The sequence below is a fragment of the Bombina bombina genome, chromosome 6, assembly GCF_027579735.1.
Source record: "Bombina bombina isolate aBomBom1 chromosome 6, aBomBom1.pri, whole genome shotgun sequence".
Lineage (NCBI taxonomy): Eukaryota > Metazoa > Chordata > Amphibia > Anura > Bombinatoridae > Bombina > Bombina bombina.
Genome location: NC_069504.1, coordinates 855,144,871 through 855,170,219, shown reverse-complemented (window position 1 = coordinate 855,170,219; position 25,349 = coordinate 855,144,871). Strand labels below are relative to the sequence as shown.

At 40.2% G+C, this 25,349-nt stretch overlaps 1 protein-coding gene across 4 annotated transcripts in view; it reads right to left on the bottom strand.

The window, feature by feature from the left end:
* The window catches only part of PER1 (period circadian regulator 1), a 57,051-nt gene that overhangs the window by 21,555 nt on the left and 10,147 nt on the right, over positions 1 to 25,349 (bottom strand). For 2 of the 4 annotated variants that reach the window (XM_053718280.1, XM_053718284.1), the window contains exons 2-11: positions 19,880 to 20,140; positions 18,006 to 18,298; positions 16,798 to 16,896; positions 16,451 to 16,605; positions 15,213 to 15,334; positions 14,925 to 15,126; positions 14,780 to 14,831; positions 9,514 to 9,656; positions 8,954 to 9,032; positions 5,685 to 5,791 (exon numbers count right to left, since the gene is read on the bottom strand). In XM_053718280.1, the coding sequence (XP_053574255.1) occupies positions 5,685 to 5,791; positions 8,954 to 9,032; positions 9,514 to 9,656; positions 14,780 to 14,831; positions 14,925 to 15,126; positions 15,213 to 15,334; positions 16,451 to 16,605; positions 16,798 to 16,896; positions 18,006 to 18,235 (1,189 nt within the window). In that variant the 5' untranslated portion in view covers positions 18,236 to 18,298; positions 19,880 to 20,140. The remainder of the gene's footprint in view (positions 1 to 5,684; positions 5,792 to 8,953; positions 9,033 to 9,513; positions 9,657 to 14,779; positions 14,832 to 14,924; positions 15,127 to 15,212; positions 15,335 to 16,450; positions 16,606 to 16,797; positions 16,897 to 18,005; positions 18,299 to 19,879; positions 20,141 to 25,349) is intronic. The other 2 variants (XM_053718281.1, XM_053718282.1) reach the window with 2 other exon arrangements.

Genomic DNA, 25,349 nt, shown 5'->3' with positions numbered 1-25,349 from the left:
ATAGCCCTATGTGGAACAGGAAATAATTTTATCACACAATATTAGTATAACCTACTGGGCTATCTCGGCTAGACTATGCCGGTAGTGACGGAGTCACTCAGGATAGCTAAAACCTCCTCCAGTAGCAAATGGAGGAATTGAAGTTAAAAAAGAAGGAAAACAGACTCAGGATCAGATAAAGGAATTACTCCATCTGAGCCTGAGAAGTCCTTATCAGATACTACCGAAGTATCTTCCTCCTTCAGTTACAGGGTGGAAACATACGAAATATCTATAACTGATCAATCACATTATGATGAGTGAATATGACCTCTTGCACTTTTCCCTACTGCGAGGGAAAAACTGTATTAAATGCAAGGTAACTCTAGGTGGAGTGAGAGAAGGACCGCAGGGCACTGCATGTGGGCTATACATTTTTTGGGACGCCTTAGTGGGAAATTTGTGGCATATCCATTGTCAATAGGCTCTTAAGTAATAAGCACCTTAGGAGAAGTAGGTTCAGAACAAGCTATCTTCATTAATTAAAGATCTCTCAAAAAAAAGAGATAGAAAGGATTGGCAATGCTAGACTGGCATCAAAACCTAAAATAAGAGACCCCTCGCAGAGCCTCTTAGTCCATCCTGAGATACAAGGGATGAATTAAACAAATAAACAGCTGAAATTTTTTAATACAATTTAATACATAAAAAACGTTACTGTCTCTTTAGTAACTTTTTTTTAAAATGTATTATTATTATTATTATTATATATTTATATTTAAGTGAGTTAAATTAACACTCAAATAACCTATCTACACCTCAGCATAATCCTGCTGAGGTGCCTCTGAATCAATGCATCAGAGCCTGTACCTTCAACATTTAGCCCTTATTATACACTTAATCTTTGTATAAAAACAGATCCGGAGCGCAGCTGTACCGCTGTCCGGACTGAAATACCAAGGACAGTGCTAGAAATAAATAAAGGCTCTACTATCCAATAATGAATCTGCGGAGGAGAGCGCAGCCTAAAAACGGCCTTAAACATAGCTCCGCCCCTCGTGGGCGTGATACAACTCAAGCTCCAGGTTCCATTAATGTAGCATTTAGCTACAGACTGAAACTGCGTAGGAGTGTGCAGCCTAACACGGCCTTAAACATAGCTCCGCCCCTCGTGGGCGTGCTACAACTCAGGCTCCAGGTCCCATTAATGTAGCATCTAGCTATAGACCGTAGTGCAGCTCAAAAGAGCGTCAAACATAGCCCCGCCCTTCGTGGGCGTTACAACAACGATCTCCCGGTCGCCATTAATTTGTTTTAGAAATAGGCCACCGGGAGCTATTGAACCCTTCTCTGTAAACCTGGTGGCAAATTGTGACACAGTATGTTATAGAACACTCCTGTGACCCAACCAAACACCTCTTCTGAGTCCCTCTGTATCTGGCTCAGCCCAAGTGAATAAAGTCCCCAGAGAAGCCACCTTCTAGTCCCTCAGCCCCAGTGCCTGCTCACAATGTGCTGTCAAAGTATCCTCTTCCTTTATTTATATATATATATAGGAATTATGTTCCAATAAAGTGCTTCACTTCATCTGAGATTCCTCTTCAGACCCAGAATAAAAAGTCAGCACTTACCTTTAAATTCTGCCCGACAGCAGTGCAGCTCACCAGGATTGCGAGGTCCTCTCCCTCACATAGTCCTGAGGAAAGAATAAAGCCTGAGTCATCTTACTTAGGCTATTAGGATTAGGGCAGCATCAAAGTATGGGAGGCGCAGTGATAATTATGTCCCACAAGTTCCCAAGCTCTACTGAAGAGACTGATATGGACTACGGCTACACCCTAGGACAAAGCAGCACAATTTTGTACTACTTTATAAATAATAAACTCTTGATTAAAGAATCTATACTAACATCTCACTTTACCACTTCCTATCACTAACGTAGGCAAAGAGAATGACTGGAGTGGGAGGGAAGGGAGGTGCTATTTAACAGCTTTGCTGTGGTGCTCTTTGCCCCCTCCTGCTGACCAGGAGGTGAATATCCCATTAGTAATTAAGATGATCCGTGGACTCATTGTGTCTTAAAAAAGAAAAGGAAATGTATTCTTACCTGATAAATTTGTTTCTTTTACAATACGATGAGCCCACAGATTTCATCCTTACTTATGGGATTACGCCTCTTGGTCAGCAGGAGGAGGCAAAGAGCACCACAGCAGAGCTGTATATATAGCTCCTCCCTTCCCTCTCACTCCAGTCATTCGACCGAAGTTAGGAAGAGAAAGGAAAAGCCAAGGTGCAGAGGTGACTGAAGTTTAACAAAAAGAAAGACCTGTCATATAAAAACAGGGTGGGCCGTGGACTCATCATATCGTAAAAGAAACAAATTTATCAGGTAAGAATAAATTTCCTTTTCTTTTACAAGATACGATGAGTCCACGGATTTCATCCTTACTTATGGGATACAATACCAAAGTTATAGTACACGGATGAAAGGGTAGGGACAAGACAGGGACCTAAACGGAAGGAACCACTGCTTGAAGAACTTTTCTCCCAAAAACAGCCTCAGACGAGGCAAAAGTATAAAATTTGTAAAATTTAGTAAAAGTGTTAAGAGAAGACCAAGTTGCAGCTTTGCAAATTTGTTCAACAGAAGCATCATTTTTGAATGTCCATGAGGAAGCCACAGCCCTAGTGGAATGAGCCGTATCGATCAGGAGGCTGCTGTCCAGCAGTCTCATATGCAAAACGGATGATACTCTTCAGCCAAAATGAGAGAGAGGTAGCCGTAGCTTTCTGACCCTTACGCTTCCCAGAAAACATAACAAATAGGGAAGACGATTGACGAAAATCCTTAGTTGCCTGTAAGTAAAACTTCAAGCCATGGACCACGTCCAAATTATGTAACAGACGCTCCTTCTTAGAAGAAGGAATAGGACACAAGAAAGAAACAACAATTTCCTGATTAATATTTTTATTTGAAACAACCTTAGGAAGAAAACCAGGTTTGGTACGTAACACCACCTTATCCGAATGAAAAATAAGATAAGGAGAATCACATTGTAATGCTGAAAGCTCAGATACCCTGCGAGCAGAAGAAATAGCGACCAAAAATAAAACTTTCCAAGATACTAACTTAATGTCTATGGAATGCATAGGTTCAAACAGAACCCCTTGAAGAACTGTAAGAACTAAATTCAAACTCCAAGGAGGAGCAATTGTTCTAAACACAGGCCTGATTCTATAAATAAAAAGAGAGAAGCGCTCTCTTGGGCTGTTTCTTGGGTGATAACTAGCCATAGAGCAAGCTATTATGCTATTGTTCGTTCCCAGGTTGAGCGCTTCTCTCTTTTTATTTATGCAAATTATGACATTTTGGGAAGTCTCCCTAAGTGTGATGCGGGAATCCAGACGTGGACCCGTTGCTCAGTGTGCCTAGAGGGATATGGCTGCACCTCACTGACGAGGCCCACAATAGGCCGAAACGTACGTCTGGGGTTTTGCTGTTTCTCTCGTTCAGAGAGGGATTGCCTGGTATTTCGGGGCTGGACTGTACTGTGAAGTCAAGATCAGACTGATATGCTTCAGGAAAGTTCTTCTCTGTGAAAGGCACATTTTGAGCAAAAAGAGGCTGCTTCTTGGGTGATAACTAGCCATAGAGCAAGCTATTATGCTATTGTTCGTTCCCAGGTTGAGCGCTTCTCTCTTTTTATTTATGCAAATTATGACATTTTGGGAAGTCTCCCTAAGTGTGATGCGGGAATCCAGATGTGGACCCGTTGCTCAGTGTGCCTAGAGGTATATGGCTGCACCTCACTGACGAGGCCCATAATAGGCCGAAACGTACGTCTGGGGTTTTGCTGTTTCTCTCGTTCAGAGAGGGATTGCCTGGTATTTCGGGGCTGGACTGTACTGTGAAGTCAGGATCAGACTGATATGCTTCAGGAAAGTTCTTCCCTGGGAAAGACACATTTTGAGCAAAAAGAGGCTGCTTCTTGGTTGATAACTAGCCATAGAGCAAGCTATTATGCTATTGTTCATTCCCAGGTTGAGCGCTTCTCTCTTTTTATTTTTACAGGCCTGATTCTAGTCAGAGCCTAACAAAAAGATTGAACATCTGGAACATCTGCCAGACGCTGTCCCTTTAAGGAACTTGCCGACAACCCTTTCTCCAATCCATCTTGGAGAAAAGACAAAATCCTGGGAATCCTAACCCTACTCCATGAGTAGCACCTAGAGTCGCACCAATAAAGATATTGACGCCATATCTTATGGCAAATTTTTCTAGTAACAGGCTTACGTGCCTGAATCAAGGTATCTATGACAGAATCAGAAAACCCTCGCTTAGATAAAATTAACCGTTCAATCTCCAAGCAGTTAGCTGCAGAGAAACTAGATTCGGATGATGGAAGGGTCCCTGAATGAGAAGGTCTTTCCTCAATGGAAGCTTCCACGGTGCCTGAGATGACATGTCCACCAGATCGGCATACCAAGTCCTGCGAGGCCACGCAGGAGGGATGAGGATCACCAACTCCCTTCCTGTTTGACTCGAGCAATCAACCGGGGAAGGAGAGCAAATGGAGGGAACACATAAGCTAGGCTGAAAGACCAAGGTACTGCCAAGGCATCTATCAGCTCGGCCTGGGGATCCCTGGACCTGGACCTGTATCTCGGAAGCTTGGCATTCTGACGAGACGCCATAAGATCCAACTCCGGCCTGCCCCATCTGAGAATCAGGTTGGCAAATACCTCCGGATGAAGTTCCCATTCTCCCGGATGAAACGTCTGTCAGCTTAGAAAATCCGCTTCCCAGTTTTCTACACCTGGGATATGAATCGCGGACAGATAACAAGAGTGAGTCTCCGCCCACTGAATTATCTTGGCTACTTCTGTCATCGCTAAGGAACTCCTTGTTCCTCCCTGATGATTGATGTAAGCTACAGTCATAATGTTGTCCGACAGGAATCTGATGAACTTGGCCGCAGCCAACTGAGGCCAAGCCTGAAGCGCATTGAATATTGCTTTCAACACTAGGATATTGATGGGAAGTAGTGACTCCGTTCGAGTACATACACCCTGAGCCCCCAGGGAGTTCCAGAATGCCCCCCCATCCTATCAGGCTGGCATCCGTTGTCACTATCACCCATGAGGGTCTGCGGAAGCATGTCCCCTGGGATAGATGATCCAGCGACAACCACCATAGAAGAGAGTCCCTTCTAAACCAACACCTCACTTTACCTCTTCCTACACTAACACAGGCAAAGAGAATGACTGGAGTGGGAGGAGATATATATATATATATATATATATATATACAGCTCTGCTGTGGTGATCTTTGCCTCCTCCTGCTGACCAGGAGGCGATATCCCATAAGTAAGGATGAAATCCGTGGACTCATCGTATCTTGTAAAAGAAAAGGGCATAGACAAAAAAAACCCATAAAATAATGACTGATTTAACACAATATACATATTTATTCAATTCTATATTTCCCGGTACCTATGTGTACCTAAATCCTACATAACTTGTCTTCTATGATCTATATGTATCTGCTTGACAAATATCTCAGATATATGTCTTACATATGCATACCCATACAGTATTTACAATGAGAACATATATATCTACTGAAATATAAACAAGATCCAGTGCACTGTGTGTGCCTATATGTGCGTTTGTACGCTATACTTGTATGGCCATATTCTACTCACCTTTCTTGTGTATGGCCAACATAAGAGGTCGATCCTCAGGGTGAATGAAGAATAAAACAGGCATCCCAATGAGATCCTGAGGAAGGTACCCAAGGAGGGGGACTGCTCTGTACCAAAAAAAAGTGAAATGTGTGAGACAGATGAAGAATAAAAGAGACAGAAGGGTGCAAGAAACAGTATAATGTGTGAGAATTTAAAAAATAAATATTAGACTAGAGGATCTATGGATATGACATAAATCATAGAGGATCTATGAATGGTGGTAGAAAATAAAATATAGATGATTTATGGACAATGATAGGGCATAAAAACACAAAGGATTCAGGGGTGGTTGTATAACATAAAACACAGAGAATCTAGGGGTGGTTGTATAACATAAAACACAGAGGATCTAGGGGTGATGGAATAACATAAAACACAGGATCTAGCGGTGATGGTATAACATAAAACACAGAGGATCTAGGGGTGGTTGTATAACATAAAACACAGAGGATCTAGGGGTGATGGAATAACATAAAACACAGGATCTAGGGGTGATGGAATAACATAAAACACAGGATCTAGGGGTGATGGTATAACATAAAACACAGAGGATCTAGGGGTGGTGGTATAACATAAAACACAGAGAATCTAGGGGTGGTTGTATAACATAAAACACAGAGGATCTAGGGGTGATGGAATAACATAAAACACAGGATCTAGGGGTGATGGTATAACATAAAACACAGAGGATCTAAGGGTGATGGTATAACATAAAACACAGAGGATCTAGGGATGATGGTATAACATAAAACACAGAGGATCTAGGGATGGTCATATAACATAAAACACAGGATCTAGGGGTGATGGTATAACATAAAACACAGAGGATCTAAGGGTGATGGTATGACATAAAATACAGAGGCTCTAGGGATGATGGTATAACATAAAACACAGGATCTAGGGGTGATGGTATAACATAAAACACAGAGGATCTATGGGTGATGGTATGACATAAAATACAGAGGCTCTAGGGATGATGGTATAACATAAAACACAGAGGATCTAGGGATGATGGTATAACATAAAACACAGAGGATCTAGGGATGGTCGTATAACATAAAACACAGAGGATCTAGGGATGGTGGTATAACATAAAACACTGAGGATCTAGGGATGGTATAACATAAAACACAGAGGATCTAGGGATGGTATAACATAAAACACAGAGGATCTAGGGATGGTATAACATAAAACACAGAGGATCTAGGGATGGTATAACATAAAACACAGAGGATCTAGGGATGATGGTATAACATAAGGATGATGGTATAACATAAAACACAGAGGATCTAGGGATGATGGTATAACATAAAACACAGAGGATCTAGGGATGATGGTATAACATAAAACACAGAGGATATAGGGATGGTGGTATAATATAAAACACAGAGGATCTAGGGATGGTGGTATAACAAACAGAGGATCTAGGGATGGTATAACATAAAACACAGAGGATCTAGGGATGATGGTATAAAATAAAACACAGAGGATATAGGGATGGTGGCATAACATAAAACACAGAGGATCTAGGGATGGTGGTATAACAAAAAAAGAGGATCTAGGGATGGTATAATATAAAACACAGAGGATCTAGGGATGGTTGTATAACATAAAACACAGAGGATATAGGGATGGTGGTATAACATAAAACAGAGGATCTAGGGATGATGGTATAACATAAAACACAGAGGATCTAGGGATGGTGGTATAACATAAAACACAGAGGATATAGGGATGGTGGTATAACATAAAACACAGAGGATATAGGGATGGTGGTATAACATAAAACACATAGGATCTAGGGATGATGGTATGACATAAAATACAGAGGCTCTAGGGATGATGGTATAACATAAAACACAGAGGATCTAGGGGTGATGGTATAACATAAAACACAGAGGATCTAAGGGTGATGGTATGACATAAAATACAGAGGCTCTAGGGATGATGGTATAACATAAAACACAGAGGATCTAGGGATGATGGTATAACATAAAACACAGAGGATCTAGGGATGGTCATATAACATAAAACACAGAGGATCTAGGGATGATGGTATAACATAAAACACAGGATCTAGGGGTGATGGTATAACATAAAACACAGAGGATCTAAGGGTGATGGTATGACATAAAATACAGAGGCTCTAGGGATGATGGTATAACATAAAACACAGAGGATCTAGGGATGATGGTATAACATAAAACACAGAGGATCTAGGGATGGTCGTATAACATAAAACACAGAGGATCTAGGGATGGTGGTATAACATAAAACACTGAGGATCTAGGGATGGTATAACATAAAACACAGAGGATCTAGGGATGGTATAACATAAAACACAGAGGATCTAGGGATGGTATAACATAAAACACAGAGGATCTAGGGATGGTATAACATAAAACACAGAGGATCTAGGGATGATGGTATAACATAAGGATGATGGTATAACATAAAACACAGAGGATCTAGGGATGATGGTATAACATAAAACACAGAGGATATAGGGATGATGGTATAACATAAAACACAGAGGATATAGGGATGGTGGTATAATATAAAACACAGAGGATCTAGGGATGGTGGTATAACAAACAGAGGATCTAGGGATGGTATAACATAAAACACAGAGGATCTAGGGATGATGGTATAAAATAAAACACAGAGGATATAGGGATGGTGGCATAACATAAAACACAGAGGATCTAGGGATGGTGGTATAACAAAAAAAGAGGATCTAGGGATGGTATAATATAAAACACAGAGGATCTAGGGATGGTTGTATAACATAAAACACAGAGGATATAGGGATGGTGGTATAACATAAAACAGAGGATCTAGGGATGATGGTATAACATAAAACACAGAGGATCTAGGGATGGTGGTATAACATAAAACACAGAGGATATAGGGATGGTGGTATAACATAAAACACAGAGGATATAGGGATGGTGGTATAACATAAAACACAGAGGATCTAGGGATGGTGGTATAACATAAAACACATAGGATCTAGGGAGGATGGTATAACATAAAACACAGAGGATCTAGGGATGGTGGTATAACATAAAACACAGAGGATCTAGGGGTGGTTGTATAACATAAAACACAGAGGATCTAGGGATGGTTGTACAACATAGAGGGATTTATTGCTGCTGGTATAACATAAATATGGCAAACAAATACAACTGTGAATAATGAAGTGAAATAAATATGGTGATTCTTACCTTTCATCCACCTCTTGAAAAACACAGCTTGTAGTGTGTCTGGTAGTGAAAATGCGTTTATCTGCTGGAATGCGTGGAGCTGTGGGAGAAGAGAGAAAGTCAGAAAAATAGATTCACTATCTGTTCCTTCTCATCAGAACTTACTATTTCAGCATTCCCTCTATTCTCTAGAAATCATTTTTTCCCCAGAATATTTAATGTTGTGTTATATACTGTTTAAAGGGACATGAAAGTCAAAATTTAACTTTGTTGGATCAGAGCATATAAAACTTTTTCAATTTACAACTATTATCAATTTGACTTTGTTCTCTTTGTATCATTTGTTTAAAAGCATACCTAGGTAGGCTCAGGAGCAGCAATGCACTACTGGGAGTTAGCTAGTGATTGTTGGTGGCTGATGTGTTCAACTACGTATCAGTAGTGTATGACAGCTCTAAAGCAGGCTTTAACTATGTGCTTAACCTCTTTGCAGGGGTTAAACACAGTTAGAACATTTAATTATATAACTATTGCTAACATATATAACACATTAGAGAATTTTCTTTATTGCACTAACATACCTTCGTATCCTGAGTGAATCTTCTCTGCAATGATCAGACAGCAGGGCTGACCCTCGGCATTCTCTGAGTCTCGCACCTTCATCAGGTATGGAGTGAGGCGGAAGGGATGGTACCGCAGATTCATATCTCTCTCTCGGCCCCCACTGAAAACACATACCTGCAATAAGACCAGAGCCAGGGAGAGCGCAGGAAGACAGTGTGCATAGGATTTGCATGAGGGAAGGGGGCAGATGGGGAAAAGGATGTATGTGTATCTATGTGGGAGGAAATCATGAGTGCAGGGAAGCTGAAGTGTACTGAATGCCAGTGGGCAGAGGTGTTCTGAATGCCAGTGGGCAGAGGTGTACTGTATGAGTGGGCAGAGCTGTACTGTAAAGATCAAAAACCTGCAGAGGGAGAAATCCTTAACATACCTTATGTGTACAATATGAGACAAGAAAATTACACTGGGAGGGGTCTAAAATCTATTGCTTACATTTTGTATAGAATATTTCTGTGTATAAAATAAAATATCAGCTTACTCATTCACATCTGTCTGTCTGTCTATGTTATTTGTTTATAGCGATCTATTTAATCTGTATCTATTTTATATATCTATCAATCTACTATCTACGTCTGTCTGTCTTTCTCAGATAGATATATGACAGATAGAGATAGATAGATAGATAGATAGATAGATAGATAGATAGATAGAGAGAGAGATAGATGATAGATAGATTAGGCAGATAGATGTTAGATAGAGATGATAGATTAGACAGATTGATAGATTTTAGATAGATAGTTAGATGATATATAAGATCTTCTAATCACATCAATGTAAGATTGTATTAATACTAAATATACAGAAATCCTATATGCTTTCATATATAGATGCACAGGAAATGCAGAAATTATATATTTATTAATGTTTTTGTGCAGATCTTTTTATACAGTTTCTCACTGGTGTCTTGGAAGCTAAATGGTTACAGGAACAGTCCTTATAGAGCTGGGGTGATGTGTGGGTGAGTGACGCAGGCTGTGTCAGTGTGTTAATTAAAGGGTCCATTGTGTCACAGCTGTATCAGCGTGGGGAAAACAAGGGAGGGAGAGGGGGAACTTCCTGTGAGTGGGATTGCTCATTTTCTCTGTATTTACGGTTTATACATATACAAGAGATAGATAGGTCAATCTCTCCTCTTTGTACACGTAGATGATAGCTGTCTTACCTATATATGCATACGGTTGACAGCTTTGTTTTCTTTATATTCAGGTATTAGTTTGTATCTATGTTATTTTATGTCTGGTATATACATAACAATATCATGAGGACTCATTTAGTGCACTATTGTAGGCAGAATACATTAGATGCATCCTTAGATGTTGACAAAACTATGTACATTTAATGGGTAGCTCAGTTTTTTAGTGGAAAAAACATAAATTATGCTTACCAGATAATTTAATTTCCTTCTGTACAAGGAGAGTCCACGGCTTCATTCTTTACTGTTGGGAAATACTGAACCTGGCCACCAGGAGGAGGCAAAGACACCCGAGCCAAAGTCTTAAATACCTCTCCCACTTCCCCTATCCCCCATTCATTCTGCCGAGGGAACAAGGAATAGTAGGAGAAATATCAGGGTATAAAAGGTGCCGGAAGATAACACAAAATTTAGGGGTCCGCCCATCAGAAAACACGGGCGGGAGTCGTGGACTCTCCTTGTACAGAAAGAAATGAAATTATCTGGTAAGCATAATTTATGTTTTCCTGCTTAATACAAGGAGAGTCCACAGCTTCATTCCTTAATGTTGTGAAACTTATACCCAAGCTCTAGACTAGAGGACACTGACGGGAGTGACAAAAAAAGAGGCAGACCCTAGTCTGAGGGCACCAAAGCCTCTCCCGAAGGCTGCTTCAGTAGAAGCAAAAACATCAAATTTGTAGAATTTAAAAAAAGTGTGTAAGGAAGACCATAGAGGCCTCGTTCTTAAAGGCCCAAGAGGAAGTCACTGCTCTAGTAGAATAAGCTGTAATTCTCTGAGGAGGTCTTTGTCCCGCTGTTTCATAGGCTGGATAAGACCCCTCAACCAAAAAGATAAGGAAGTCGAAGAGACCTTTTGACCCTTACGCTTCCCAGAATATGCCACAAACAAGGAAGAAGTTTGTCTAAAATCCTTAGTAGCTTGAAGATAAAACTTCAAAGCACGAACCACGTCTAAATTATGAAGTAAACGTTCCTTCAAAGAAGAAGGATTAGGACACAAAGAAGGGACCACAATCTCCTGATTGATGTTACGGTCTGACACAACTTTAGGGAGAAACCCTAACTTAGTACGTAGGACAGCCTTATCCGAATGGAACACCAGATAAGGAGGCTCACATTGCAAGGCTGCAATCTCAGATACACTGTGCGCCGAGGCAATAGCCTAGTAGAAAGAGAACTTTCCAAGACAACAATTTAATATCATATTCATAAATAGGCTCAAACGGAAACTTTAAGAACCAAATTCAGACTCCAAGGTGGAGTCGAAGATCAGAACACAGGTCTGATCCTAATTAGAGCCCTAACAAAAGACTGAACATCTGGAAGCTCAGAGAGCCTCTTATGCAGTAATATAGAGAAGGCCAAAATTTGTCTCCTCAAGGAACTGTCCGAAAGACCCTTCTCCAGACCAACCTAGAGAAACAGCAGAATCCTGGCAACCTTAACTTTATGCCAAGGAAAACCACGCTCTTCACACCAGAATTAGTAGGTTCTCCACACCTTATGATAGATGCAACGAATAACTGGCTTATGAGCTTGGATGAGAGTATCAATAACTCTCTTAGAAAAACCTATCTTGGCTAGGACTAAGCGTTCAATCTCCACGCAGTCAGCCTCAGAGAATCTAGATTTTGATGAACAAAAGGACCTTGTTCCAGCAGATCCCTGCGACAAGGTAACTTCCATTGAGGAGAAGATGACATCCTCACTAGGTCCGCGAGCCACGTCCTTCGCGGCCACGATGGAGCAATCAGTATTATTGACACCTGCTCCTGCTTGATGCGGGCCGCAACTAGAGGAAGGAATGGTAATGGCGGAAAAAGGTAGATTAGATTGAACCTCGAAGCACCGCTAATGCATCTATTAGCTCTGCCTGAGGATCCCTGGACCTCAACCCATATCTGGGTAGTTTGGTATTGAGATGAGATGCCATGACATCTATCTCCGGCGTCCCCCACCTGTAACATATCTCCGCAAACACTTCGGGATGGAGAGACCATTCCCCGGATGAAAGGATTGTCTGCTGAGAAAATCCGCTTCCCAGTTGTCCACACCCAGAATGTGGATCGCTGACAGGGAACAGCCTTCCCTCATTGCTAGAGAGCTTCTCGTTCCCCCCTGATGGTTGATGTAAGCCACCGAGGTTATATTGTCTGATTGGAATCTGATAAAAATCTGAATGGTCCTCTGCTAAAAGAAAGGATGGTGCTTCAACCAGAATGTCGTCCAAGTAGTGAGCTACTGCTATACCTTGGGTTCTGGCGACGTACAGGAAAGCTCCTAGAACCTTTGTAAAGATTCTTGGGGCCGTAGCTAGACCAAACGGAAGGCTGGCTCCTCCGCAGCCGGAGGCCTACAGGTAGCAGACTCCGATCCAGAAATTTCACCCTCTGACGACTCAGAGTGTGACCCATCCTGGGATACTTGAAAGGCAGACAAATCAAGCAAATCACTGGATGTCCCCTGGACGAGAGAGCTATGTTTAACCTTTCGCTTGCGCTTAGCAGGGCGAGGTAGAGCACTAAGGGCCTCAGACACCGCTGTTTTTAACTGTGCAGTAAAGTCTGATGGTAAAAGGCTCCCTCCAGATGGAGGATCAGACGTGCTACGGGAAGCTGCAGGTGACAATGGAGATGATTGATGGGTACACACCTCACGGGACGGCGAGTCCTCAGAGGTGGACGGCTCAGTCGTACTAAAGGGGTTAACCTTTTTAGACATAATAACCTTGTTGATGCATATGGAACATAGTTGAGAGGGCGGGCACACCAAGGCCTCCTCACAATATAGACAGGTATTACTATTAGAAATAGAGGGAGTACCCTCAAGCATATCAAGATCCTCCATATCTTGCGCTAACAACAGTAGGATACGAATTAATGCACTTTTTATTTCTCACAAAAACGGCATCTTTATACCCCCAATGAGTGGGGCACTCACCACCTCCTAGATCCATGCAACCAGAGAAGAAGCAACCTCTCCAACAGCTAGCTCGGTCAAGAAAGAGAAAACGAAAGTGTGACCACACCCAGTCACGTGGTGCGCAATGCAGGACTGCCCCTGCTATGAGAAAAAGTGCACCAAGTTACAAGCTGCGCAGCGTTCAAAGTGGAAGTAAAACACCTGTATGTTCCGTTACCGCATAACAACAGTCTATGAGCCCAAATAAATCTCACACATAAAGGAGCATAAATCAAAGAAAACACATTTGATTAATCCCCACTGTTCAATAACCTCCCTCAGGAGATATTAACCCACGATTCTATAAAGATAAATGTAGTCACTGTGATCCTGTCTTCAGCAATTTCAACTTAAGTAAAAATGTAAACGATCTTACCAGAATCCATGCTGTGGAACAGAAACACAGCCTCTCAAGTGTGACAGTCTTGTAGCATCGCTCCTGACATGGACTTGAGTGAAGTAAGCAGAAAGTGAAACTCGTCAACACTGGTTGCTTAAGGAGCTGTTAGCAGGCAGTCTGGATTGGTTCGCAGAAAGACTCTCCCTGCATCTCCAAACTCTAACGTTTGTCAATGCTCTCACTGAGAGGCTGACAAGACTACTTAAAACTCCAATTCCATAACGAAAGGCATATATCCCTCCTGAGGAACATCTCGAAAACTTCTGTCACTTCTCTGCCATCCTCCTGTGACGAAAGGCAAAGAATGACTGGGGGATAGGGGAAGTGGGAGAGGTATTTAAGCCTTTGGCTGAGATGTATTTGCCTCTTCCTGGTGGCCAGGTTCAGTATTTCCCAACTGTAAGAAATGAAGCCGTGGACTCTCCTTATATTAAGAAGGAAATATCACTATATTTTTACTAGTCAGGGGTTAAAAGCTACTAGCCCAGTGGGATAAAAGTTACTAGCTCGCTCAATGTTAAAGATAAAAGAAAGTTAAATTTTTTAATCTGATGCAATTTCTTACTTGTCCAGGACTAGTGGAAATTTCAAGCCCTGTGTATATATATTTTTATTTATGCATGTAACATAGTGGTATTACATCCACCCATATTCTTACGATACCCACCTGATCCGGCAAAATAAAGATTTTTCCTGAGTGTAGTCCATTGATGTGGTATCTGTAGAAAAAAAATGTAAAGAAATTTTGAACATCACGGTCTCAACCAACAAAGACAAGGGGAGTCTGCTTTTTGTCTGAGTCTTTGGGTTACCTCCAGAGGTACAACTGCTCCAAGAAGGGAGGTGATACGGAGCTGTTGATCCATAGAAAACACTGACATCTTGAGGAGCCAGGAATTCTGCAAACGTTGCACCTTTAAAGACATCCCTCTTACAATGCAGGATGAGAGAAGCTTGATCTGAGATGTAAACGATGCGGCCACTGATGAATGAAACTGCTACTGAGAAGGTGTCCTGAGAAAGAGAGACGGAAATAAGCAACTAGAGATATGGAGAATATTACAATATTTTATGGAGAATTACACATGTCAGTCACTCACTGGGTTTTTCAGGGTGTACTCTGAGGTAACGCTCTCTACTTCCTCAATGGTAAAGCTGGACATGTCCAGGCCACAGGGCTGAGACTCATCGATGGTCCACTGTTGGTAATATTCCTGATTGGCTGAGAAGGAGTGAGACAACAAAATGGCAATGTAATTATAAAGTGTCATTGGACAGATTATAAAAAAACAGAGTAGATGAGTATTATAAATGCTATATATACAATACAATAAGATAAACCAAACATACTTTGGATGCACATACGCCTAACCTTAGCGTCATGGAATATAAAGATTAATTGATTTTTAAGAAAAGTTTCTATATTCCTATACACTCCCAGATTTTTCTTATACAAGCAGATCTGTTGCATTCTGATTGACAGACTATATATCTAATACATAGGTAATTTAAAGGCCTTGCTTTTTAAGTATCTTTAAGAATCACCAGTATTTTATATTTTTGTATGGGAATGTGTTATCCTGGAGGGTAAAAGCCATAGTTAGAATTACTGAGCACTTTGTAAAATTCACTAGAAGTCCAACTGATTCTTTCCAGCATCTAACGCAACTGAATGTAGGCAATTAATTCAATAAAAATTGGAACACTGAGGGCCCGATGATAACAAAATCACACAAAATCTTTGAGATTATGTTTTATACTTTATTTTGTAAAATAGGATTCTCCTTTATATACAGAACCCTTTATAGTGAGTTAAATAGCTCTCATGGTAAAGTTTGAGTTTCTAAAATTATTTTAGGCACCTCAATGTACAGGCGAGACCTCTTAGATCATGAACATCTTTCGGGCACTCAGTGAGCAATAGTGAACCAATAGCATAGAATATATAGGAACTGTTGAACTGATAATATACAGGAACTTTTCAACTGGAGATCCTAGATACAAGACCATTGAGGACATTTGGTGAATTTTCCCACTGTGCTATCTTCGTCTGACTGCTAGACATAACTTATAAGCACTATAGATCTTATCAAGCAGCATGTTATACAGAGATTATAGTGAACCATGGATATGACATCACACTGATCTAATGAGAAACAGACTGGTGTAATTTCTTCTTGATTATTATGTACGTGGAGTTTCCAAAATGGTGGTTTATCAGAAAAATACAGAAAGGTAGCAATCGCTTCATTAGGTGAAAGCGCAATGTCAGTCAGTAGCAGAAAAGCTTAAAATTTAGTCATGAACAAAAATAAAATGTGTTGACTTAATTGCTCACCTCGTACTTGCTTGACGCAGGAAAGTGCATATTGCAAAGTGGCAAGAGTCCCTGATTTACCCTTTCCACGTTTCTCTGTTGGGAGACGTATTTTCAATTCCTTTAAAGCCTTCATTAGATCTTTTTGATTCTTTTCCCGGGCTGACTGTTCACTGCTACATGTGGGAAGGAAGAAAAAAATGAGAAGTACGGAAAGCATTGAAGAAGAAGATGGGCTACAAAATGGCTGACAGGGAGTGAAAATGTTATGGAAGCAGAAAAGTGATTACATAGAAAAAAATTAAACACAAAATGAGAAACATAATCAGAGAGGGCTACTAGTGAGAAAAACTGGGGTGAAAAGTTACCTGCAGCCACTGGTGGAAGGGTTGTCCTGCTCAGAGCTAGCACTCAAGAGGCTATAAGCAATGGAACTGCTAGGAGGCGATGGACTGTGAGAATTTGTGCTGCAATGAGAAGAAGATAAAGCATTATCCATCCATTTCCTAAAAAAACACCACTAGGAATAGTAGTAGAATTAAAGGGACAAAAACTAGATATGTGCATTTGGCAGTTTGCAGAAGAAGGTGCCCCCCCCCTTGCGGCTCATTTCGGAGCCAAAATTATTCTTGTGAAAGTGCAATACACTAAGATCTGAATTTCGTGTGCTGCACTTTCACAAAGATAATCTTGGCTTCAAAATGAGCCGCAATCTGCAAGGGACCGACTTTTTCCTCAGTAAACAATACTGCTGGGGGGGGGGGGGGGGGGAAGAAAGAAAGAAAGAGAGAGAGAGAGAGAGAGAGAGAGAGAGAGAGAGAGAGAGAGAGAGAGAGAGAGAGAGAGAGAGAGAGAGAGAGAGAGAGAGAGAGAGAGAGAGAGAGAGAGAGAGAGAGAGAAAGAAAGAAAGAAAGAAAGAAAGAGAGAGAGAAAGAAAGAAAGAGAAAGAAAGAGAAAGAAAGAGAAAGAAAGAAAGAGAAAGAAAGAGAGAGAAAAAAAAAGAAAGAGAGAAAAAAAAAGAGAGAGAGAGAAAAAAAGAGAGAGAGAGAAAAAAAGAGAGAGAGAGAGAGAGAGAGAGAGAGAGAGAGAGAGAGAGAGAGAGAGAGAGAGAGAGGAGAGAGTGGTTTGCCCTTTTAGCTGCAAAATAATGCACTTACTTGACTTTTAGAAATAGTGATCTGCTTGTACTATGTCTCTTAAATAATGTATCTCTGTACACACACGATTAATATTGCTTAAAGGGACATTATATTAATTTTTCTGTTTGTTGCATAAAAAAAACTATCCACCAATACGGCTATGGGAGCTGTTCTTATCAGTCATTAAGAAATCTATTCAGTAAATGAACTGGACTTGCTGTTAGTTTGAATATATAAATAAGCAGATAAAATCTGACATTTAACATTTCACATCTACTCTTTCATTTAAATAGTATTTTTAGCTTAATGACCCTTTAACAGTGATTACCATTTCCTTTACTCTTAATTCCCATTAGGTTGTTTTTTGTTTTCACCCATAGCTACACCGACTAAACAACCATTTTTGTTTCCTCTCTATTCCATGAGTTTGTGATTACCTTTTACTACTTTCTGTTGCTTCCAGCATGGCCGAGTCTTTTCCATTGCCACTGGTACTGCTGTGGGAACTCCGACTCTGCCGTGATTCATTACCGTTGGATTCATTGCCGCTTGATCCATGGCTGTTGGTGTCTGTCTCATCTTGTTGGGTCCCCTCGAGTTCCCGGGGGGCCCTTGTTCGCCTCCCTCTCTCACCTAAAGGTGGGGGAGGTTCACAACTACCATTCATCCTCTTTGTCTTAGCCAGTCGGTGGCGTGAAGAACTAGAGAATACGTTTGGAATGGAGACGATCTGAAGAAAAAGGCAGAAAAAAAATACATTACAAAGAAATAAGAATAAATGTATATTTTACTATTTGGGAATAACTACAACACAAATCTGACTGATGAAGAAGAAAATAAAATAGTTTAAATGCCACTTGCTGAATTCTTTACCTCCCTTTTTTACTCAGATCCTTCTTGGCTCCCTAAACATTTTACTCTTCTGCCCTCTCAGCTTCTTGGGCCTTTTTTATAATCTGTTTCAGAGCACTACTCAAATTGTTGGTTCCTCCATACTTTTAAATAGACTCCTCCCACTGGCTAGCAATAACTGCCTTCCGTGCAATAACTGCCTTTTTTTATTCTCTGATCAGCTTCAGGTAATTACACAGGTAACACAGGTGGACTGAGGCAAATTCCTTGTGTCTTTTTGACCTTTGCCTAATATTATTTTTCCCAGGTCAACAGTCACTCCTCCCTTATCCTTTTCCCCTAGTTCTTTCATGATTTGTCCCTGATGACTCCATCAAAGCATCACACTCTCATCACACAGTCTATAATATTTCATGTCCCTCTGGACCAAAGTCAGGAGTTTTCCATCTTTAACTTGCCTCCGGACCCTCCTTCACAAATTTAGAGCACACCTACTGACTGCCACATTAATACAAACTGTTCTCAACCTTACATAGTAAACCAGTTTATGTGAAGTTATTTTAGCTTCCAACACACAGTAAGAGGAAAAACTGGTTTTGGTTGTACGTGCCTTGTGCATATTCAGACTCTCTATACTCTATACCAAGTAATAAAATGGGAATTCTAGGCTAATATCATGTTAATATAAAATGTATTTTATTTATTAAAGTTATCATTTTCCTTTAAAAAAAAAAGACTAATATAAAAATGAATACTTTATTTGTTTGAAAAAAAGATAAATACAGATAAATATATGCTTCAATAAGCATAACAATACACACTGTCAATAAAGATAAATATAAAATCAAAGATTTACATACACTTCCGATGACAATCACGGAACAGATACATATCAATCAATGGAATGCACAGCTATCAGCCTGTATATGAGATTTACAATTATCATTCCGTATATAAGATTCACAGCTATCAGTCAGTTAATGGTATTTGGGATGCACAGCTTAAATCTAAACTGTAGGTGTTTAAAGCACAGCTATCAGCATATCCATGTGATACAAAGCTATAAGCTAGGCTGTCGGCAGCACAGATATTAACTGGACTGTGGGATGCCCAGCTATCAGACAGATTATGGGACGTCCAGCTTTCAGACTGTCGATAGGATTTACAGCTATCTCACAGCCAATACTACAACCAGCTATTTCTCAATCCTTGGGTACACAGCTATACCGCAATGGGGTATATGGTTAGTTTAGAATCCATAGGAACCAGAGCTATGCTCCCAAACTAAGAAATACACATCTGCTTCTCTGAATGCTGGGCACAGCAATATCCATAGATGGTGTACACCAGAAAAAAAAGACTTCAGAAAGTATAATGGATTTTGTATTCCATATATAACCAGTTCCCTCTATTTTCTTGATTTTGCTATTCTATTTGGTTTTCTCCCTTTTTCCCTTACCTTGTCTGTCTCATCCTCTGGGGGTCAATCTTTCGTTCTTTCTTAGGTCTACCACTTCTCTCTTTTCTGTTTTCTCTGCCTCTTCAACATTAATCTTCATAATAACCCCTCCTGTCTTGTCCACTGATTGGCCATCTGCCATGTGATGTCAGTGTACCGCCCTCTTAAGTCATAGACCTGCACGTGGACCACAGTGCTGCTCTCACCCCCCTCTGGCCGCTGTGATTGGAAACCAGAAACCAACCAATCAGAGAACAGCTCCTACATAACATGCAAATACAGAGCGTGTGTGAGTGTGTGCTTCCAGGGAAGTAACCCCTCCAGTACCAGAGACTAGTAAAACCTAAAAAAAAATATTTTGCCTCTCTATTGCAAAAGATCTGCAGAGCTCTTTCTCCTTAATCCCCCTCCTGTTAAAAAATCCTCTCTTGCAGAACAATGTTCTGTCTTGCTAGATAACTGCAATAGCACTGCTTTAATTTCTCTCTTGTGAGAAATACCATCTGTAATAACATGATTCGTATATCTTTAAGAAGACTGCCAATGGGCATTTAACTGCTTTACTCCCAGAGCAGTACTTGCAAAACCAATATTTCCTGCAAAATACATAATATTATTCACTTAACCCTTCTGCTTCCAGATATCCTCAAAAAAAACTGTCCATTCACTCACACTTGTAGCAGATCATAACTACATTAACCAGTTTAATAACTGAGGAAGAGACACACCCAGATAGACAGACCGAGAGTGTGCCAAGGACATAGCGTACTATGAAAAATAAACATATAGGGGAAGAGAGAGATAAAGAGAGAAAAAGAGAGCAAGATAGAGAGAAAAAGAAAATCAGAGAGAAGAAAATATGGAGTGAAATAGAAAAAAAGAGATCAGATTACATGTGCTAGGTATTCCCTCCCCCAGAAGCATCCTAGTTAGCAAACACAGATAAGTGTCCTCACATCTGAGAAATATCTGTGTGCTATCCTGTTACCACCACTTACATAAAGAATGGGTGGACCCCCCCCACGAGACAGAAAGAGGCTTATATAAAAAGACATTATATAAAATGTGTCCAAGAGCGTGTGAGAGGTGGGAGAAGCTTCGCTGGACAAAGATGAGGACAAAGATTATTAAAAAAGAAACAAAATCGCATGGCAACAAATATATAATATGGGTAACCTTTGCTTGAGGATAATATTCTGCAGTCAGAAAAGACAGGAGCAGATGGGGAAAGGTAAATAGGTGCTAAGTTATTGCAGGGCAGGAAAGTCTGGGGGTGATTTACAGGGCAAGAAAGTCTGGGGGTAAATGCAGGAAAGAAGAGATATGGGGCACATAAAGAGAGGCAATAAGGGAGGAGAGAATCAGACAGGTGATTGCAAATAGTAATGGGGAGAATTAGACAGGGATTGGAGACATGGGGAGAAACAAATGAGGCTGGGGGAAGGGTAATGGAAGAGTTGGGGGGGAAGAGAGACTAGTGAGTAGTAAGAAAGCTGTGTGTGAGTAATAAAGTGATAGATGGATAATATTAGGATGAAGAAGATAAGATTAGGTTACGGTGCTCGATTGCAAAGACAGATTTAATGACATTAATGTAATAATAAAATGTTATTTTTGCTAGATTGTTTTATTATTATCCAAATGTATTAAAGGGACATAAAAGTGCAAAAATAGTATTTATGCTTACCTGATATATCTATTTCTTTAAGGATATGGTGAGTCGACGGCGTCATCAATTACTGTTGGGAATACCACTCCTGGCCAGCAGGAGGAGGCAAAGAGCACCACAGCAAAGCAACTTCCCTTCCCACAATACCCAGTCATTCGACCGAAGGGAAATGAAGAAAAAAGAAGTAACACAAGGTGTAGAGGTGCCTGAGGTTTAGTCAAAAAAATTAACTGTCTTGAAATAAAGGTCGGGGCCGTGGACTCATCATATCGGGAAAAAAAGATTTATCAGGTAAGCATCAATCCTGTTTTCTTTCCTAAGATATGGTGAGTCCACTGCTTCATCAATTACTGTTGGGAATCAATACCCAAGCAAGAGGACATGGATGAATATCGAGGGACAAGACAGGCAGACCTAAACAGAAATTTAACAAATTTGAAAGAGTATGCAAAGAAGACCAAGTTGGAGCCTTGCAAAACCATCCACAGAAGCCTTCATGTAATGAGCCATAACTCTCCCAGGAGACTGCAGCCCCGCAGTATGAAAAACAAACACAAACAAACTTCTCAACCAGATAAAAGAGAAGTAGTAGTAGTTTTCTAATACAGAAAAAAAATAAATATATTAAAAACACACAACATCCAAATTGTGCATACACTTTCCTCAACATATAAGAATGAGGACACAGAGAGGGAACAACAAATCCCCAAACAAAATTTCCACTTAGGAAAAATAACCGCCTTATCCGAAATAAGATAAAACGAATCACACTGCAAAGCTGAGAGTACCTAAACTCTCCGAGCAGAAGATATTATTTAAAATTTATGGAATGCCATGGCCCAAACTAAGCCTACTGCAAACCCTTAAAACTAAAGACTTAAACACAGGCCTGATACTAACTAGGGTTTGACAAAAAGATTACACATCTTGCACATACGCCAGACACTTGTGTAAATAAGGATAACACAGAAATATGACTCTACAGAGAACTGACTGAAAAACCGTCCTCCAGACCTTCCCGGAGATAGGGCAAAACCCTTAGGAATCCTGACCCTACTTCCAAGAGTAGTACTGGGATTCACACCATTTAGGGAATTTACGCCATACTTTATGGAAAAAGTTACCAGAAACACGCTTGCAAGCCTGAATCATGGTCTCAATGACCGATTCCGAAAAACCATGCTTAGACAGAACTAAGCATTTAATCTCTAAGCAGAAAGCATCAGACCAAAACTTCACCTCCTCCTTGCACAGAAGGCAAAGAGAATGACTGGGGATTGTGGGAGCTATGGTTTTCTTTGCTTCCTCTTGATGGCCAGGAGTGGTATTCCCAACAGTAATTGATGAAGCCGTGTACTCACCATATCTTAGGAAAGAAAATGCTCTGTGTTAAAGCATTTTGTTATTGCACTATTGCGTACATATATAAATTCAGATCCAGAGCAGTAATGCATTACTGGGAGCTAGCTGAACATATCTGGTGAACCAATGACAAGAGGCATTAGTGTGCAACCACCAATAATGAGCTGGCTTCCAGTAGAGGCTGAAAAGACTCTTAAAAGTGCTTGATCTATCTGACTTTTCAATTTATTTCAACTCTCATATTTACTTTGTTATCCTTTGTTGAAAAGCATACTTAGGTAGGAACAGCAATGCACTACTAGGAGATAGCTGTTGATTGGTGGCTACACACACTTACCCTTTGTGATTGGCTCATTAGATATGGTTAGCTAGCTCCCAGTAGTGCATTGATGATTTGTAGCTTATCATACGCAATGCAATTTTTTTTTTAAAACCTTATTTGTTTGTGTAAATCTTTTTCTACACCACACATGGTCACAACAAATAGCATCAGACCCATTATTTCTTAAAGGGATACTAAACCCAAATTGTTTCTTCGTTCTCTTGTTTTATTTATTTGAAAAGCAGGAATGTAAAGCTTTGGAGCCGGCCCATTTTAGGTTCAGCACCATGGATAGCAATTGCTTATTGGTGGCTTCATTTAGCAAACCAATAAGCAAGCATAACTCATGTTCTCAATCAAAAATTGTCCGACTCCTAAGCTTTACATTCCTGCTTTTTAAGTAAAGATAGCAAGAGAAAGAATAAAAGTTGATAATAGGAGTAAATTAGAAAGCTGCTTAAAATTTCATGCTCTATCTAAATCATTAAATAAAAAAATTGGGTTTAGTATCCCTTTAAGCTCTGACTGTCCACAATACATGAAGCAGTAATTTAACCTATTGATCTCTATTAATACAAATGCAACAATGATTTAACTCTAGAGTGCCTGGAACATGCACGTGTAATTAATGGTTTAAATCGGTACTGCTTAAAGGGACAGTCAACACAAAAGTAGTTTTAACATGTATCAATAAAGTTGCCCTAGATCGTTTTTTCAAAATATTTGCCAGTTTTTAAAGATAATCCGTTTTCAAGTTAAATCACTTACTTTTCCCCCTGCTGCCGTTTAAAATGTCTGTGTAGCTCCGCCCCTTTTTTGTCATCCGTGACATCATGAAAATCCTGTGTTCACTCTAATTGTTCTAAGTTACTTGTAACCCGTTTTTCGCGCATGCGCAATGCGCCTATTGTACTCTGGTCACTTTTTCACAATCTTAGACTAGTATGCAAGCCTCTGCAGTCCACTATTATGTTCAAGTAAAAAGTTACCAAATTAGATTTTTTTACAGATCATGAAAACGAGGACAGTTTACATAGTGTTTGTTTATCAACTTCACCTTTGGGCTTACCAATACAACCACAGAGTCCTCAGTGGCTATATTTATCTACTATTAGTTTGCTCCAAAATTGCGCTCTCCACCTATTAAAGCACAGCATGCAGTGAACTATAGTTACCGGTCATAGGGTTGGTGAAAAGCCTAAAACGTGAAGCCAGAGTGCAATGCAATTATAATTTACACTACAGCACCTGCCAGGAGCCTGGCCCTCCAGAATAAAGATGATGTCCAGCACAATAAAGGTGCAAAGCTGCAACATGGTCCTGCAACAAACCACAAATCCAAAATCCATCAAACGAAAGAAGCAGCAGCACTCTAGGAAACAAATCTTTATATATTTTTTGTGCATCAAATGGCAGAAAGTAGCAACGTTTCAGAAATTAAATTATTCTTTTTTTAAATGTGACTCTGCTTCCCCTTCAGATTTTTTGGGGACAATGTGACTTGTCTTTGTAAAATGAACAATCCTTTTAAAAGGGGGTGTCTGGTAACCCTATCCAATTGCTTTTTGGGAGATAAAATACTGTACTGTACTGTAATTTGATTTACACCAGTGTAGGAAGTATATAGTATACCATTTGATGCACAAAAAATATATAAAGATTTGTTTCCTAGAGTGCTGCTGCTTCTTTCGTTTGATGGATTTTGGATTTGTGGTTTGTTGCAGGACCATGTTGCAGCTTTGCACCTTTATTGTGCTGGACATCATCTTTAGGGTCAGGCTCCTGGCAGGTGCTGTAGTGTAATTGCATTGCACTCTGGCTTCACATTTTAGGCTTTTCACCAGCCCTTTGACCGGTAACTATAGTTCACTGCATGCTGTGCTTTAATAGGTGGAGAGCGCAATTTTGGAGATAAATTTTAGTAGATAAATACAGCCACTGAGGACTCTGTGGTTGTATTGGTAAGCCCAAAGGTGAAGTTGATAAATAAACACTATGTAAACTGTCCTCGTTTTCATGATCTGTAACAAAATCTAATTTGGTAACTTTTTACTTGAATATAATAGTGGACTGAAGACTTGCATACTAGTCTAAGATTGTGAAAAAGTGACCAGAGT